Source organism: Pteropus alecto, unplaced genomic scaffold (genome assembly GCF_000325575.1).
Source record: "Pteropus alecto unplaced genomic scaffold, ASM32557v1 scaffold104, whole genome shotgun sequence".
NCBI classification, from domain to species: Eukaryota; Metazoa; Chordata; class Mammalia; order Chiroptera; family Pteropodidae; genus Pteropus; species Pteropus alecto.
Genome location: NW_006436664.1, coordinates 4030454 through 4050138, shown reverse-complemented (window position 1 = coordinate 4050138; position 19685 = coordinate 4030454). Strand labels below are relative to the sequence as shown.

Below are 19685 nucleotides of genomic sequence, written 5' to 3'. Positions count from 1 at the left end.
TGAAAATCAGATTGTATACACAGTAACATAATAATGTCGGCATGTAAATAAAAGGACAGCTGCTTAAAGCCCAGCTAGAAAGTATTTTGATGTGCATGTTTATTTGCTCGTGTGTGTGTGTGTGTGTGCGTGCGTGTGTGTGTGTGTGTGTGTGTGTGTGTGTGTGTGTGTGTTGTTTATTTGGGAGACACCAGGATAAAAAGAAGAGAAGGCACTTGATTAATAATTCCATAACCATCAGCAGCAAAGATCAGATACTTGGGGTTCCATGAAAGATACCGGTTGTGCTTTCTCCAACATTTAGGGTAATGAAGCAAATAGGACCAGTTTATTTTGTAGGTACCTCAAAACCATTTTCCTGATTGGCCTATCATAACTCTTTCTGGGCAAAAGGCACTGTTTAGAGACTATGCCATGGAATAAAGTACAATTAATTAAATTTATAAATTTAGCTACTTTGATAAAAACTTTCCTGGAAAAAAATCAGGGTTTTAAAAAGCCAGATTAGACAACTATCAACGAAAGTCAGAAAAGCATGGGATGCCTTAAGGGGAAGCTCTAGACCATTCCAGAATGACAGCACTTGGGGTTGAGAAACTGAAAAAAATATAAAGAAACTAATGAGAAAAGGAGAAGCCATTAATTACAAACTTGGGTAATGATTCTGCCTTCAAATCCTGGGAAGAAGACTGACAGACCCTAGATAATTAATAAATCAGCAGTTTCCTATCAGGTGATCTCTATACCACTGGGATAGGATATGGAAATAACTACATCAAGGACAAGGTCTTTATTACTTGTGTTGATTAATAATGCTTGATAAAATTTGCTCCAAATAATACTCTGCAATTTTAAGATCCCAAAAGTTATTATGAATGGGAAAGATTATAGAATACTTAAACAAAAATAAGTGCCTTACTCTTAAAAAAAAAAAAAAAAAAAAAGTAGGTCTTGAGGGAAGAGTGATCCAAGTTATTTGATAGGGTGACCAAAGGGATATGAATTGAGAATCACTTCTATAGGCCTTCTATGGAATACAGGAAAAAAATTTCCTGAAGCAACCTAATGATGATTTTGGGAACAGGAAGACCACTTTATCTGGTGAAAACTAAGATTATATTAATGACATCCAGGCTTGAGAACAAAATAAAACTCTACCACCCCAAATCAGAATTAAGCAAAAATAAGGTTTCTAGAAGGTAAACAAAAAAATAGTTTTTATTATGAGTTGTAGAAAAGAATTATAGTTAGCACATGTTCATATGCCACTCATTTCTGAAGATATTTTTAAATGTTTGAATATGCCTAAATACTTTTACATTTTCCCTCTCCGTTAATAATAACTAACATTGAATGCTGGGCACAATTGTAAGCACTTTACATGTATCAACACATCTGATCCTTCCAATAACCTTATGAAGTGGACTGCAATGTATTTCTATTTTCTGGATGAATCATAGAAATGTTAAAATCTCTGCCCAAGGTAACACATCTAGTTAGTATCAGATTCAGGATCTGATGCCAGGCAATAAATCAGCAAGAGCCCCTCAGGACACCACCTCACTGTATTACCTCGACTCTTTTTGTAAGGTAAAGTTCACCATTAAAACATGATGCCTCCTGATGGGGTGCCCTATTTTCTTCTTCTTTGTTGTTAGTTGTACCTATTTCATTCCTTAGCTCCAATAGCATACTCAAAAGTTTGCCATCTTTGTAAGTATTTCTGGAAAACTAATTCCAAAACAAAGATCTGAGAACAATAATTAGGTAGATCAATGTTTTCATATATATATATATTTCCTACACACAGACACGCGCGCATGCACACACACACACACACACACACACACACACACACACACACAATGAATGAGTTAAATAACTCTCTAGGACACCAAAGCAGAAACTTAATAGACAAGAAGAAAAAATTAAGAATCGGTTGCTATGACCCCACTGAAGAAGTACCCTGTCATGTGACTACATGGTTCTCTCTGTGTCTGCAACACATGTGGGAGTGACTCAGCTGAGGGAGTGTGGGACACGTAGGAAGATTGTAAAGAAACACAACTAACAAAGTGGCCTTCGAAATTGAGAAAATAAACCTGCCTTCAAACAGCAAACAACTCAATAATCAGAGAGTCTATACTTCTTATAATCATTCCTGTGAAAACAAGTATTGGGTAAAAACAGGTCTACATCCATGCACAGTCAAGATCCGTGAATACACATATCCAGGTTTGCAGAATTACTGGGAATTTAAGTATGTAGGATTAAAGTCTCTCCAAGACTGAATCCTACTTAGAGCAATCAGGGCAGAAAAACTAGGACCATTTGGATTTCTTTCTTCTTCCTTTGCAGCTATTAGGAATAAATTGGAATAGATCATTTAGGAAGCAATATATGCTCTACTATCTTGACGAAAGGTTTAAAATTTTTTAATTAATTATAATTCAAAATTGAGAACCAAAATAAACTGGACATTCATTCAGTCATCTATCATTCATTCAACAAATGTAGAGTACCTATCCCACGCCAGGTTCTGTTTTAGGCACAGTGGGTATAACACAGTACCTAACAGACCATGATTCTTATCCTCAAGGAGCTTAGCATCTACTGATAAAGAAGAGCATGTTTTAATATCTGTCATTATTCAACATCAAGTCTATTTAACAATTAATATTATGCATTCTTACATTGAAATAAACGTGTCAATGGTATAGGTCAATAAAGACTAGGGTATTTTCTTTTAATTTAAGATATGGCTATTCTTAGCTATACAATGTTAATTATATATATTAAATATATATTAAAAGTGTGACTTCCCTCATGTTTAGTCAAATGCAAGAATATATAAATGCATATAAACTGACAAATCATAACAAAAAATATAGCCATTTTCCAATGTAGAAATAGGTGATTTGCTAACAACCTATACATATTAATGATCACTGCAACCCCCATTTTCTCCAACTTTGATGCCTTCTTTATTACAATTCTTTGGTCTGCACTTCCCCTTTGGTCCTCCTCTGCTGTCTGACTATCCAACATTCATCTAGCCAATCATCCACCCACCCATCTATCCATCCATTTAATTCACTGCACAAATATGTGCCAGGAATAATTGAAGTGAGAACCTCTAGAACCCATTTACCCTTGTTCCTAGGACCAGAATCTCTCAGAGGCTGAAAGAGACATAAGACTCTTCTATTTATTGAGACTCTCAGTATACTAAAAAAATGCCAATTAACTGAGTTTCTAAAATGTAGTTTATGTTAAATGCCTACTTTTACATATTAATGCTTTAAACACACACAATTGCAATGACAAAGGCAATGACTTTCTGTCTAGCCTTATTTGAAAGACAGGTTAAAAGTTTAAATTTAAGAGGTCTTCTGTGAAAGTGAGGGCCCATTCAAATAACCTTCCTGGTCCTGCCGCACCTTACCCTGTTTGGCTTCTGGCACATTCCTATCTTATTGCCAAGAAGACACCAGGCTGTCTCCACATATGAGTGGCTCAGTTTCATTCCCCACTGCTTACAGCCCTGGAAACTTCCAGGGAAGTTAACTTCAGAATGACGCAGGATGCTATAGTTGGACTTAAGTGTCCTAAATACCCTGGGGTTCAAGGCTCCGATTAGTGGCATTTCACACTCAGTACAGGATAAAAAAAGTAAAGATTTTTGTGGCTTGCCCACAAATTACATAATATTGTTGTAGGGGGAAACACACCTGATTGCAAACAACTCACATAAAACTACAAATTTCTAGAACATGACCTATACGTTCAGGGCATTACATGAAACTATATTTTTTCTCACACATGGTAACTGCATTTCTAATTTTTTCCTTATATATTTGTCTTATATGTTTATCTCATACATGATAACTGTTAGTCTTTTTTTTTAACTTGACCACAAAAAACAAAAACAAAAACAAAAAAACCTTGCCATCCATTTCTAACTTATGTAAATCATGAAAAGTTAATAGATTTCCTTTTTGAGTTTATGATATAAAATACTTCTGTATATAGCTGCACACAAGCAGCAACTGTGCATCTTACATTTATTATACATCCAATATTCCATTATAGAAAGCAAATTGTATTGTTTATCATAGGACCATTTGCATTTAGATACACCTTAGGTCAAAAAATAGAAGTTTTATTTTCGGTGCTACTCTGAGAAATTATCACTTCACTCCTACAGGAACATTCCCTTCACAATCAGCAAAATAAGATGCTACGAAAGAGTTCAAACTACTTAGCTTCTAAACTAGAAGGTAGTTTCTTTACCTTTGCCACATTTGTGGCACATAAGCAAAATAGGTCTCAACACAATTGTATTGCTTTGTGGCAAATGCAATTTGCATAAAAAGAGAATCATTGAGTGACTGCTATAGTCTAAGCACTGCTAGTCCTAGAGACACAAAATAAATGAGAATTGATCTTTACCTAAAAGGAGCTCACTCTTCATAATCCTTAAAAAAAAACAAAAAACAAATCCAGTGTAATCTTTTAAATGAATCACAAAAATCAAAGAAAACTGAAGTAATTGTGAAAAGTATCCATGTAGAATGAAACATAATACACAGAGTATATTACTGGATAATGGCTATTTAAATCCCACTATTGAATGGATAGATGATATATTTTTAAACTATGGAATATATAAATCCAGCAAAGATCATGTAGACATCATCACCACTGCTTTTTTTTATATATATATAACTTATTCGTCAGTATGTCTACTACTCTCTTTTCTTTCTCTTCTTTGCTTCTCTGTTGACCTAATCTCCAGCGCATGTGGGCTCTAAAGAATAGAAGGTATAGGCCAGAGCAGATTTTCATGGAAACATGAAGGAAACAGAAAAAAAAGTCTTCTTTCTTGATGCTTGGTCAAGAAAACACAAGACTATATTTCTCTGTAACAGAAAGCTGTTGATATGCCATGCCTTACAATTCTGATATCACATTTTTACTTTCAACTTAAAAGAATATAAATATTTCTAAGTGCAACTAAAACTACTCAGTGAAAAAAATCACTAAAGTCTTAGTACTGCTTATATTAAGGACTCTCAATATTCATCCTCTATCATTTTCCTAAAATTTCATAGCTGTATAGATTTCTCACTAAGAGAGCAAAAATAATTTGTTTAATTTAGTAATCATTTTCAAAATGTTTTAAAAGACATGGGAGTTATACTGCCATCTTGTGGTTAAAAGTTCATTTATAACAGCAAGGACTTCTAGTATTTCCCATTAACTAACTCCACGATATGATAGGTAATCTTAAGAAAAAATCCCGTTTGGAACTTAAGTTTAAGAAAAATATATTCTTCATATATCTCACTCACTTTCTTATATTAAAGCCCACTAGATTAAAATAAGAAATGGCATTTTGAGTGGTGACCTCAGGCAAATAAAAAGAACTATGCATTTGGCACTCTAGATCCTGCTCACAGAGGCTTACAATTTACTATTAGTGTAATACACACTCTACCACTGAGAACTTAGAGAAACAAAATTATGGAATCTAAAAGTTTTGTTTACACAAGGTAACCTCTAAGACCTACAAGCAATTTATATGACATTTATGCTAAGCTTTTCAACAAGTTTTGTTTGATCCAGGACTCTCCTTTAAATTTGAAAGCAAGACCACCACAAAGAAAATAATTATCATAGCAACATAGTTTTTTTCAATCTCTCTTACTTAGATACATCTATTTTTCCACATAAAACTAAGAATCATAATTAAATGGAAAAATTAATTCCAAAAGTACAGTCCCTTACACTTTTCAAATGTATAATTCTTTATAATCTATGCAAGGCACCTGTTTCAAATGTTTTATAATGGCAGAATCTAATTAGAAGTTAACACACTTCTACATCTATCTGCAGAAAACTTTCTTTTTTAAGCAAGTCAACGAAATTATAGGAGGACAGCGCCATCTATAGGTCTGCACAAATACAGAATGGAGTCTCAGACGTGACTGTCCATTGTGTGACACAGCAGCCAAGCAAATGTACTGTTTAGAGAGAAGCTTCAAAATAACCCTGTTCATTCTTGAATCTCCAGAGAGGTACCTTTAACTTATTTCAAAGTGTCTTCATCTATCTCTATAATAATTCTCCAAAATAATAATGATAATAATAACAGCCACAGTAACACAAATAAAAACCAATGTTTCCCATAATTGTATTACTCCTATTTTGGTACATTTGATGATCCATAAATATTGGTAGCCTCTCAAAAAATTTTAGCATACTGGCACGTCTCTTCTCTTTCTTTCTCTCTTTCTCTCTCTCTCTCTCTCTCACTTTTTGGCCATAATTCTATTTTATGTGTCATTCAATTGTATTGAAATATACATTTTATTCTTTCTCCAAAGTTATATCTTCCTCCGACAATAGTCCATTCTAATTTTTACAAACATTCGACTAAATTCTCCCTTGCATCTAACCTAAAGCTACCAGATTCATGCAAACAAAAAGGCTCAAGATATCTATTTTATGCAACTTAAATGCCTTTCTTTTTCCAGTTTGTTTTGGGGTTGCTCTCATTGAGTCATTCTGGCATCTTATCTAGTTATATCAGGGTTTAATTACTAATTCTGCGGATTGAGGCTCAATTCATTTCTAATCTATTGCCTGTTGTGGCCGGCAGAAAAGGGGTAGCCCACTGATGCTGACAGAGCCCCCTGCTGGATAACATGGAGAATTTCATATTATGCTGTGGCTGACATTTAAAGATCTGCACCAAAGGCAGACCCTATTTGTTCTTCAATACTCAAGTTCCCAGAGAGGCTACGCTATTTAACCCAACCAAAAATAAATAAATAAATACATAAATAAGAAGCCTTATTAAGGCAATACTTTATATGGGGCTACCAAACTGATTTTGACAGCAAAAAAAAAGTTTGAGTCCATGCTCTGTCGCTGGCCTTGAGCAATTTATTTAATTTCTCTGAGTTTCACTTTCCTCATCTTCAAGAAATTACAAATTAATATTGATAATTTAAGCAAAGTATGAAATGATAGTACTTAAGATTTTTCTTATAGTTTCCTGTTTGTCTTACAATAATTATTGATTAGATAATTAAGTAGGATCCACCCAACCCAAACACTCAAAGAAGTTCATTTATAACTTCTGAAGATAACAAAAAGAATGAATGAGAATGACTAAACTCAAAATAAAGATGAGTACTATTGTACACAAAGAGAAAATGGTATTTGAGGGTCTAATATCAGTTTCTAAATTTAGCTCTGAAACATTTTTGAAAATTATTAGAATCCACATGATTCTTGATTCCATATTATTTTTACTACATAAGTTAGAAATTTGAGTCTGCAGGGCAGAGTTGGAAATATAGATTGGGGAGTTATCTGTAAATGGAGAATACTGAACCTAGAGAGCAGATGGGCTTGTTCAGGGAGATAACAGGGCGTGGAGCAGAGAACCAGGAACCATCAATTTTTAAAAAAAGAGAAAGAAGAACCAGCAAAGGAGACAATAAAAGAGTGATAACATAGGAAGAAGCGGGTAAAAAGCAAGCACAGAGACAACTTTAAAGAGAGAAATTCATCGCAGATGTAAATTCCACAAAGACTAGGTAAAATTCAGAAAGAAAACCAGTAGTTAATAGTTTCAACAGAAAGGTAAAGACAGATATGCCTTATAATAGGTTAAAAACTGAGTAAGAAATCTTTCACAAAGGATGACTTTGAAAGGAAGAGAAACACAGGTCCATAGCTTGAGATATGGAACATGAATTTGAGAAACACAATATGAAGAGAAAAATACAATTGGCTGTCTATTTGAGGTTGAATTGTGCTCCCTCCCACCTCAAAAAAAAAAAAAAAAGATACGTTCAAGTCCTAACTAACTCTTGGTACTGGAGAACACGAACTTATTTGGGAATAGGGTCTTTGCAGATGTTATCAGGTTAAGATGAAGTCACATTGGATTGGCGTGAGCCTTAATCCAATGAGGGGTATCCTTATAAGAAGACAGAGAAGACAGAGTGAGAAAGCCATGTGACAGCAGCCAAAGAACATAAAGATTGTTGGCAATTGCCAGAAGCTAGGAGAAAGGTACGGAACAGATTTTCCCTCAATACCTCCAGAAGGAACCAGCTCTGCCCACACCTCAATTTCAAACTTGTGGCCTCTACAATGGTGAGACAATAAAGTCATGTCATTTTAGGCCACCCACTTTGTGGAACATTGTTCACACAGCCCTAGCAAACTAATACAAGGGCTATTGATAACAATCAAAAGATACAGACCTAACAGAATATTTACGAGTATAAATCATAATCACATCAAAGTATAGAAATAATTGACACCAACATCATAATTTAAAAGCAAAAGGAAAAGACAACTGGTAAGAAAAATCAGTTAAAATCTAGAACAATTATGAAGAATCCTTTAGCCTGGTTTCATCCATTGCCATTTTAAGATACCACCAACTTTAATCATGAAGACATTTGAAAATGATTTGTGCATCTCTTTTCAGTTTGAGATTCTAGAATGAAAGGTGGTACATACATTTAAAATTATCATGGGCCTCTTTCAGAAGACAGCAGAGATTTTAGACCTGAAGGTGATCTTTTCCACTTCATTTACTGAATGATTATAAAAAAAAAAATTGTTAAAAATATTGTTAAAAATCTTGTTGCAACTATCAGTTGTCTAATGACTAGAATCCTAAGAATAATATTCTGTGGCTTGTGCTTCTGATATCTATTCATTAATGTAGTCAACAAACATTTCTGAGAACCTACTGTGCTGTATTTAAAACACCAGGTTTTCACTGCTCTGAGACACTATAGTCAAGACTGGGGCATGAAGCGGGGGAAGGCTGGGGTGAGAGGATGGGGGAGAAGGTGAGAAAGGGCTGCTCTAACAAGGCTTTCTAAAATGTTCTGTAAAAGTTGTTTTAAGTCAACTGAATCATGTACCCACATACAATACTTACACTTTTAAAATCTTTCATTGAAGGATAGTAACATAAGAAATCCTTTGAAATGTGGTCATGCAATTCATATTTTATTTGTTCTTAAATTTATACTTTTAAGATCTAGATTTTCTTCAAGAGAGACAAGACTAAATTTTAATTAAAACACATCCTTTAAAGGTATTTTATAATTAATTTGAGCAGTAGAGTTGCTTCCTCCTATGTGGTTGAAATAAGGGGAATTTTTCCTTCCTAATTACCCAGATAATGGGTTCCAGCCACCCTTTGATGTGTCATAAAGGCTCACCTGTTTCACTACAACCTGCTATTTATTATCAAACAATTGCAGTTTACCAAATCCTCAATTTCCAAAGTGCCATTTATCCAAATCACATGTGTGTCCCCTTTGCGCCCACTCTGAAAAAGAATTTTCCTTGATCAAAATTTCAACCTTGATCACCCCCTGGTGCATCAGCCCTTTATTACCCGCTCCAAATTAAAATCTAGAGGACTTTCAGTATACATGCTGCCTGTTAAGGCATTTAACTGTATTTTAACTATTACGAGTCACAGTAAGAAAAGATAGAAATCATGTGAAAATGAAGATGTATAAGATCAGGAGTTTAAAAGTAAGATTTAAAATTAACCTATACCTTTTTAGTAACCTGTTTAGGCTGAAAATCTTGGACTCTCTCCCATCAGTATGATGCACATTTGACATATACTTTCCATAATTAATCTCCTAGAAGCCTATCCATGAATCCCAGATTTCCCTCCCCCCCAAAAAGGTCTTTCATTTCACTTTCTCATTTGACCTCTTGAAAATGATTAATAAGACAAACTGCACAAAGTACTTGAAGTATGTCAAGTGCAAAATTGGAAAACTTGTTTCCAGTATACTTTAACTAAACAATTTGACTAAAACTTCTCCAGGGAGATGCAGGAAATAAAGATAATGATTGAAGATGTGGTGGAGTGTGTGTCTACAAGATACAGGGGACTGGGATAGGGAAGTGCAAACAGCACCCTGTAAATTTTGAGAAACAAATCAGTGTCCTGCCAGCATGGTGATCATGTAAATTACGTATGGAGGGGAAATGCTCTATAAAACCTTCCCAGTGGAACTTGCAGACTTCCAGGAATACAAGTATAAGATTCTGGGAGGCAGAACGAGGAGGCTCCTGGAAATTCCACTGTGGAAAGGAATCCACTGTGGATAGGGCCTTGACATGCCCTCAGGAGGGAGCCTGACAGGCCCTGATGAGAGCAGGGTCTCTCAGGGGTCTGAGGGGACTTCATCAGAGATCCTAGGAGAGTCTGAAGTTGGGTGCCCTATGAGAACTTGGAAAGAATACCCATCTGAGTGGGCCTAAAAAGCTCCGACATGACATGAGAAATAAGAACCCCATGAGCTTCAGAAACACACGGAAAAGCCCAAACCGGTCATTAGGGAGGATAGGAGGGTCTGAGGTGGAGCCATGTTCCTGGTCCAAGCAAGAGATGTGCATAACAGGAAAACCTCCTGGAACCCTGCTGATGAGCATACAGCGTGATGATGTGGAGGCCTGACGGATGCTGAGGCCCAGGGACCTTGGCTCTAGCCAGTTTGGGTAAATTCTGTCAGTGTGGCTGTCAGGTTTGCTGGCAATCCATTTTGCTGTCTTTGTGAGAAATAGAGAAAGGGTCTCAGGTGGATCCATTTCTGCTCCAGATTATGATTCAGAGCATGGAGTATATTTCCGCTCCCACTTGCTCCAGTGGCTGGAGTCCTTTTTCCGTCCACCATCTGCCTAACTGCACATAGAGATCTTGGATTGAGAATTTTCTTTTAGCTGAAAGCTAATCTTGTGACCACATGAAAGTATTTGGAAAAAGCAAGACTGTGTTTAACAGAAAGACTATAAGGATTGTATTTGTAAATAAAAGTTCTTTTAAGGGATGTAAACTAATAAGAGATGCAGAGATAATAAGAGATGGCATACTTGACTTGGTCTCTCCAACTTTTAAAAATGTCTGTTAGTGGGAGTAATATTCTCCTAGTCCTTCTCCTATCTTGATATCCTATAGAAATGGTGGCATGCTTGTGTAACCATAGGCAATTTAAACTGATGCCCTCTGTGCATCAGTTTCTTCACCCTGGAGTTGTAGTGAGGATTAAAAATGTTGATACATGTAAAGCTTAGAATCAGGTATGGCATTTGGTATTGACTCAATAAATGTTAGCCATTCTTATTATTTTCACCATTCACATGTTAATGAGAATGTTAAAGCTGGATAGGGCTGTAGAGGCCATCTGGGAAACATTTATGCAGAAAATAGTTTTCATGCTAGGCCTTGGAAAAATGGATAAGACTTCAATAGGTGGAGAAAATAAGGGGAAGACATTCCAGGAACTGGGAATAAACATTGAAAGGTACAGACAACATTCAAGTATGATTAGATCTATTTAGCAGAAACTTAATGAAATGTATAGGAAAGTGGTGGTATAAAACCTGAAAGTGAAATCGAGGGCACATAATAAGGCATACAAAATTCATTCTTCTCTCTCTGGTCAGCAATAAAAAAAAAGATTTACCTTGCAACCTTCTGCATTCTAGCTCCCACTCTATGGACTCTCTTTTCTCAAAGGTCTTCTAAGGCAGTGCTTCTAAAACTTGGAAGTATAAACCAATGACTTGGGGAATTTCCTAAAATTCAGATTCTTATGTGGTAGGTCTGGAGTAAGGCCTAAGAGCTTACAATTTAAACAAACTTCCAGGTGCTACCATGCCCCTGCTGATCGTCTATGGACCACACTGAGTACCAAGTGTCAAATCTAATAGCCTCTTCTCATTTTCAACCTTAACTCCTCTATAGTGTTAGGCCTTGCTTACCTTCCTGAAGCTCTCATCATTGGCTTCTATTCTCTTACCCGAATCTTAGGCTATTACTTAAAGCTGAGAATGCAGACTAGAAACCTGTAACACTCCAATATATATTGACTTGTCTTAAGCACAGTTTCATCATATAAAACAAAGTTGCCATTGGTAACAATATCTATATATAATACCTAGCAACAAACTCAAGGTCAGTGTTTAAATGTGTATTGTCCAAACAACTGTCAGTGTATCAAACTCTTTGATCTTTTTAATACAAATATTACAAACCATCTTTTAATAAATGATTGGCATATATCATTATAAAAGATACCTATAGCCCATCTCATGATATGTGTAGCTTCTCTGGAAAATAATCTCCTCTGAGATCCCCACCCCACCCCAACCATCCACATGGACATTGGCTATAACCGATTGGTGCAGAGATGGGTCCCTGGCCAATACTGGGTAATTTTGAGTCTTTCCTCTGGGTTTTATACCAGTTCTATAGTTTTATAGAACTGAAAAAAGCAAGTCAGTCTCTTGCTCTCTCCACAGAAGTCAAGAGTATTTACACTGAGGAGCTATTGGGGACCACATTCCACCATGTGAACTGAAGAGCAGAAAACAGCAGTCAACTCTAAGACTGATGAAGACACTGTTTTTGGGAAAGAGCTCTACAGCATGGCACCTGACAACGTCACATAGGCCGCGTAGGAAAAGCTTAACCACAGTCTGACTTGAGTCTTGGCAGAATGCCCCGTAATTTCCTCTAGCCTAAGGAAAGATAAGCAACCTGGCGAGGAGCTGCTGAGAGCTGTTTCTCCCATTATCTTGTGGGAGACTGTCACAAGCCCGTTCTCTTCTATCTCCCTAGTTCCAGCCGAGCACGAGGCTTTCCACCTTATCCCTCTTGAGGTAAGCTGCAGACTTCAGGGTAAGCCTGTAAAACTGCCTGGATGTGGTTCTGTGGTGGCTCCCCAACGGCAGAGGGACCTACTGCTCATACCATCTATCATCAGTCTCTTCGGTTTGGTGTTATCTGTGGAACAAGGAACACATGGAACTGACACCATAATGACTTGTTTTTGGCTAAGTAATTAACTGTCTGAATCCATTTGAGCATGTTTACTCCTTACTGGGGAAATCTATGGAAGTATGGCAAGCCATCCTAACAGCTGTAGTAGTATTACTTGTGACCCTATTGGTAGCCTTGGAAATGCCTAAACACTTGACAAAGAGAAAAGACAGCAAGAGTTCACTTCCTGAGTTTCCCTCAGTGCTTCAGCTCCTGATTCCAATCTGTTCCCATGAAAGCATTCCAGACCTTGAATTCCATGAGATACCTGGTATTTCTCTAATAAACCTCCCAACTTTTTTTTTCTTCCCCCTTAAAAAAGCAAGAATGTATTTGTAACCTTTACCATTAAAAGATCATATAATACATACACACAGAGGTGTTGCTGATGACACCATCAGTAATCAGAACACCAGTGCTAGAGATTCACATGCATTTTTTTGGTATTTATTAAATTCTGCCTCTTTTGTATATTGATTTCTTTTTGGCCCTTGACATGGTATATTTATGATTAGCCTGAACTTATTAATGTCCAATAAATATAAAATTTTATGAAAATGTTATTGTCCAAGTGGAAGAAAACATGACTCTTTTTCATTATGATGAAAGGATAAATTACTCTCATTGTTTATCAATAATTCCATATAGTAAATGTACAAATCAACTAAGCTATGTTTAATTCATCTTATAAATGTACTAATTTTCATTCATATTAGTTATAATTGTAAGAACATGATGGAATCACACATTATATTTGTGCCAAATATTTATCATCCAATAAAACAGTGGAATTAGAGTTTGATCTACTTTTAACATCTCTTAAGTTTAGCTGTGTCTAGTACATAGTGTGATCATCTAAGCCAATATACAGATGCTTGTGAATCGTTAGACATAGGTTAGGACATTCATCAATTAGCTTCACTTCCCTGTTGAGCCAGCTGAGTTTTCTTTGATCAGGGTCATGGACTCTGAATCAAGCGAGTCAGTGACAGCTGGCAGAGTCTTGTACATTGTGGAATTTGATCAAAATGGTGAATAAGTTGGTGCAAATTCATCATCACTATAAGGAAACAGCTAAAAAAAGTAGACAGTGGAGCCATTGGCATAATAATGGATGAGCACAGCACAATTACACGTCAAAAATGAATGCTTTGATTGACATATTAATGAAATATCATCTTTAGGAAAGTGTACAGATTGTTAAGTGATACATCCTGCTGCTTGTGGCCCCCGAGATGCAAATAGTTCATAACATCATGAAAACCAGTCATAATTTGTAGTAGTCCCTTTTAAGTCCAAATCTGTTTGAAAATCAAGTAAATTTTACTAGAAGTTAAATATTAGACATCTAGTCGTCTTAATTTATTAAGAGAATATCTACATTTCCTAAGAAAATATTTACATTTATAAAAATGTTTTATGGTGATGAGTGAACTATAGTAATTACTTTATATAGTTATAATAAAAATGTATCAATATGTTAAGATTAGCTTTTCAATCAATCATTATTTTTTAAATAATTTTTAAAAATATTTTTAAAATTCATTCACATAACATAACCTCATGGGTAACTTTCTCCAGCCACACTCAGTAATTATTTCCATGATTAGTATCACAGATTTTTTTCTAAAGGTTTTTTTCCCACAGCATAACTCTCCATAAATGAATATGAGCCCATTATATATAAGGTGTTTATATGTGTTAACATATGCATTTAATTTTAATATGCCTATTTAAGGTACGAATAGCCCCAAGCAAGCACAGTATGCAATAAGACCTGTGGAGTCCTGAGGTATATGATTTAATGAGGGAGGTTGGAGTTATGCAAGATCTGAATTAACTCAAAAGAGGCTATAATTGATAGCAAAACCAAGTCTGACAGAAACTGGATCATTTCAAGGCCTCCTCAAAGTTGCAAGCCTTGGGGCTGCCTACCTTCCTTTTCAGGCTAGGAACCGAAAAGGCGGGGAACCCAAGAGCTGCCGACGCGTACGTCTCGGGAACTTGACCCAGGGCACCCCGCTGCCCGCCTCCCGCTCCTGGCCTCTTTTGCTCTCGCGCTCCACCCGGCCCTCAGCGCGGAATCGGGAGGATGAAGGCAAAACTTATGTTGAGAACCCTGTCTGAGAAACGTTTTTCAGTACACGCGAAAGGAAACGCGACTAGCCCCCGGCGGGGCGGAGCGGCCTTACCAGCGGAACCACCGGCCAGGATCTGCCGAGAAGCCTCCTTCGCTAAGCCGACTTCAGCCTTGGCCGACATTTCGCAAGCCTGGACGACTGGGTGGGCTGAGATGAGTGAGCGAGCTCGCGGGCCTTAATGCCGGCTTGCAGAGCCTCTCCGGATTGAGAGATCCCGCGCTCGGTCGGTCCTTGGGCCGAACGGCTCCTTGTGAGGCGGCAATCCCGCGACTGCTCGGAGGCGGTGGTTCTGGGCGCAGACTCGCAGCGTGATCTCCCACTGGTCTAAACCTGCCCGCTGCGTTCCTTCAGGGGCTCCTTTTCACTCCTACTTGGTTCCCCGAACTCCACAAGGGACCCTGAAGGAGAAAAGACTCGCGGATGCGGTTAGGTTGGCGGACTGCTCAGGTCGGGTTTGGTCTCCTAGATTGGCGCCCACGCGCTTCTCTATCTGGAACCTCCTGCAGAGTTTGTCAAGCTGGACGTGCTGCCTCTGATAATACATTAGTGACCCTGGCCTAGAGCTCTAGCATCAGGTTTGGGCGTCCTGGCAAGCCAGAACACCATGCAGATTTAAAGATGGAACAGGTGAATAAATTCCTTAAGAGTTAGTTGTCCTGAAATTGTGGGCTGTAGGAATTAACTCAAAGCAAATCCAATTTACGATTACCTTACAATTGAGCTAATGTAGTACTTTTCCAAGAAATGTTTCTGGCTTAAAGAGTTTATCTCATACCTCATCAGCTTGAGCTTTATTTACTAAAAAAAATAAAAGAAGAAGAAGAAGAAGAGGCCTTACAACAAATAAGTCTCTTCTGTACCCCGCAGGTCTCTGGTTCTCAAAGTATGATCTTAGGACCCAGCAGCGTCAGCGTAATTTGGGAGTTTGTAAGAAAGGCAAATTCATTAGCTCCACCTCAATCTACTGAATCAGAATCTCTAGGTATAGAGCTCAGAAACCTCTGTTTTAATAAGTTCTCCAGTGATTGTTATGAACGCTAAAGTTTGTAAACCACTGACCTAAATAATCAAGGAACTACCAGTATATTCTCTCTATAAAACGTTGAATTATTCGTACTAGCCCTTTGGGATACCTGGCTAAACAAAATTACTAATTTATACTATTTTTAAACCACAACTTGCAAATGTAGGAGAGATAGATTCTGAAATTTTAGAATAATACCACATCTCTAACAGGCAGGAGATGATAGGAGTAAAACGGAGAATGAGAGGCTTTGGAACCCCTATTGCCATATTTCTTAAACGCGTTTAATACTAAATATATTCCATTTGAACCATATAAAACTGCCGTTTTTGAAGGCCAAAACCGTTGAATATCAGCAATATAATGTGGTGCAATATAATGTGGTTCAATATAATATATATGATTTCCAATTAAATGTACAAAATATAATAACTGCTTTCATACACTTTTTATTTCCTAGGCTGAGTTATTAAAAGCTGTTAATGATATCTAACTGGCAAATTTCAAGTGATAAATTGGGGAGCTTGCTGCTGGTGATCCCATACAAAAATAAAATTTATCATATTTGATTAAATATTTGATTAAAACTACTAAGTTTGAAGTATTTACCAAGAAATAGTTTTCAGATAATTTTTCTATTTAGATAAAGGAAAAACTTTTGAGCAATGTTTCAGTCTTTTACTAATTAAATATGAGATCTTGAACGCAATATAGAATCACTTATTTAGCAAAAACTGAGACCTATTATGTACTAAGCAGTAAAATCAGAGTTTCAGAGCTCATAGAAAACATTTCCCTCATTTTCCAATGAGGAAACTGAGTTTCCCAAGTTCACACGACGAATTAATAGTATAGCTCGGATTCAATTCCAGGATTCCCTCTTCTAATAGTAATGGGATTGTATATTTAAATATTAATCACAGGCCAAACTACATTCTATCACATAGAAACCTAAAATAATTAAATTCCTCCCAAATTAATTTTATTTATTCACACGTAAGTAGAGAAGTTTTTTAAGTTAAAAAAAATTTGTCACAACAATTAAACCCCAAGGCACACACTGGACCAAATTCTACACCCATTCTTTGAGAGGTTACGAAGTTTCGACACTTCATTATGTGCTGGCAATGTAACAGTTAAAATCCTTCATGGTTTTATATAATCTAATGGAGAGGAGATCCTACCATCTTGCAATGTAAGTAAAATTTTGCCTTCCCTAGATTATTTCAGGAAATACAATAATACTCCCAAGTCAAGATTTAATCACTGAATATGTTATCCTCAGAAGGTGGATGCAGGTTTGTGGTCTCACTAAGACTTCAATCTGTCAAGATCGCTATGGATCAGCCAAAAGACTCCCAGACCATCTTTCCAACCCCCCTGCAAAAATCTGCTACCTCTTTTTAACCTCTCTAGACTACCACAGATTTCTCTGGGTAAAAAATGCAAGGCCTGATATCAATTGTAATCTAGTCCCATACCTCAGGAATAGTTGGGGAGATTGGGCCTAGGTGTGAGAACATTTTGGAGCTCGGCAGTCAGCCAGTGTCAATTCAGAATCAACAGATACTGTGCTAAGAGCTCTGAATATGGGATATATCACTTACCTGTAGGTGGATTTGACAGTGGGAATGCTGGGAGTTTCAGCACTGTGAAAAAAAATGATAAAATTTACTTGACCTAGTTTATATATTATTGTCTAATAATTATTATTTTATGTAATACATAATGTCCTGATTTAAGAGAAAAAATAACATCGAGCTTATATTTTTAAATTATTCATTTAGTTAGCTAATCTTGGTTGAGGACCACATAATTAAATTATTGATCTGTCGTGTTTTAGAGTGGCTGGAAACTAAATGTTTAGGAATCTTAAAGTACTCACCGAACTTAAATATCTGACAGTTTCTTCAATATCGGTCTTTTTGGAATAAAGTGTTTGTATTACGCCATTGGATCAGCTACTTTTCAAGACCAAAATAACAGTGGCTTAAACACAATGGAAATTTAATTTCCTCCTCATGTAATAACTCAATTGTAAGCCATGAAATGAGGCTCCAGCCAGCAGAGAGGAAGAAAGGTAAGAAGGGTAAAATAAAAACCCCCTGGAAATTACACAAATTTCACTGATCAGAATTTGGCCACAAGGGCTATACCTAGGTACAAGGAAGGTTGGGGAAGGATTTTTCTGGGTGGCAATGTGTCCAGCAAAACAAACAAACAAAAACAAAGACAAAAACAAAACTATTATGGAAGAAGTGGAAAGCATACTGAGAAACAATCAGCAGCATCTACCACAGTTTGGGAAAACGTTTAGGAATAAAGAGCTATACTTTAAAAATGATAGTATTTGCTCATTTTGAAAGATTTTGTTTTCCTCAAGTCTAAAGTTTATCTTCATCAGTGTCTCACTAGAAAATGCAATATAATCCCATGGCACTCAATGTACTATGACCGGAACCACATTTTAAAATGCCATTCACTGAAAGATACATAGATTTTGTAGGCCCAAAGACTCTTTTCTTTAGGCCTCAAAACGCATGGTCTGCATACACATAGACATACAAGTGCAGAATTTGGCATACATGGAGCCCATTCGTGGAATACAGTGGGAAGTTGGGAAGAGTCTATGGACACGAGATTAAGAAATTCTGATCAATAGAAGAGTTATAACTCTTGAAGTACTCAAAATATCTATTATATATATTACTTGAACTATTCAAAATATCTATTACATATTATTTTTACTCAGAAGTATTAAAGAAATGCTGTTTGCAAGTAAAAGACTTTACTCAGAAGTATTAAAGAAATGCTGTTTGCAAGTAAAAGACTTTACTCAGAAGTATTAAAGAAATGCTGTTTGCAAGTAAAAGTGAGTCTGAGCATCACTACTCTAAGATCTTAGGGGCTTATAACGTGCAAATACCAAGGCATCATGTCTTATTTAGGATGGATCTTAGGTTCTGGTGTATTAGATTATCTCATCACCTAACAGAGCTTTTCTAAATTCCAAGAGATTTTACCGGGCAATGTGAACAAAATAATTACTTGTGAAACTTTTTTCAATATTTAATTGTCATAGGAACGACACAGAGAAGTCATTCATATGACAGAATTCTGTTATTTGGAACATAGCTGGGAATCTTGGAGTTAAGGCCTCTGAGCAGTCATCATGTAGAAATCCATGCACTTTCCTCCTAGGAGTTTCCCAGGCATTCGTTAGATGCAATTCTTAAAATGATGGTAGGGTGGACATCTAATATCTTGGTTCACAGCAGATTAGAAAGAACAAATTAAAAGAGAATAGGGGAGGAGAAAATTGGGAGATTCTAGAAAAGTGAAGAGCAACCTGCAAACTTCAGGCCATATTCAGTCTACCTAGCAAATTGTAATAATTACAACATTCATTTAATGCTTACCTTACGCCAGGCACCAGACTAAGCATTTTGTAAACTATTATTTTATTCACAATATACCTGCAACATAGATATTCTTATCTTCATCTTACAAATGAAGAAACTCCGGAACAGAAATTAAATAACTTGCCTAAAGTCACATTATTTGAGGCATTATTTGAACCTAAGTATGTATAATTTAAGAGGCCTCTTTCTGAATCACTAGCTGTTATTAT

At 36.5% G+C, this 19685-nt stretch overlaps 1 protein-coding gene across 2 annotated transcripts in view; it reads right to left on the bottom strand.

Annotated features, from left to right (window-relative positions):
• The window catches only part of SLC25A21 (solute carrier family 25 member 21), a 448213-nt gene that overhangs the window by 411720 nt on the left and 16808 nt on the right, over positions 1 to 19685 (bottom strand). Inside the window, exons 2-3 of one of the 2 annotated variants that reach the window (XM_025047932.1) lie at positions 17662 to 17703; positions 15082 to 15428 (exon numbers count right to left, since the gene is read on the bottom strand). In XM_025047932.1, coding sequence (XP_024903700.1) covers positions 15082 to 15151 — 70 coding nt within the window. In that variant the 5' untranslated portion in view covers positions 15152 to 15428; positions 17662 to 17703. Of the gene's footprint in view, positions 1 to 15081; positions 16592 to 17661; positions 17704 to 19685 lie in introns of those variants that run through there. The other variant, XM_006913463.3, reaches the window with a different exon arrangement.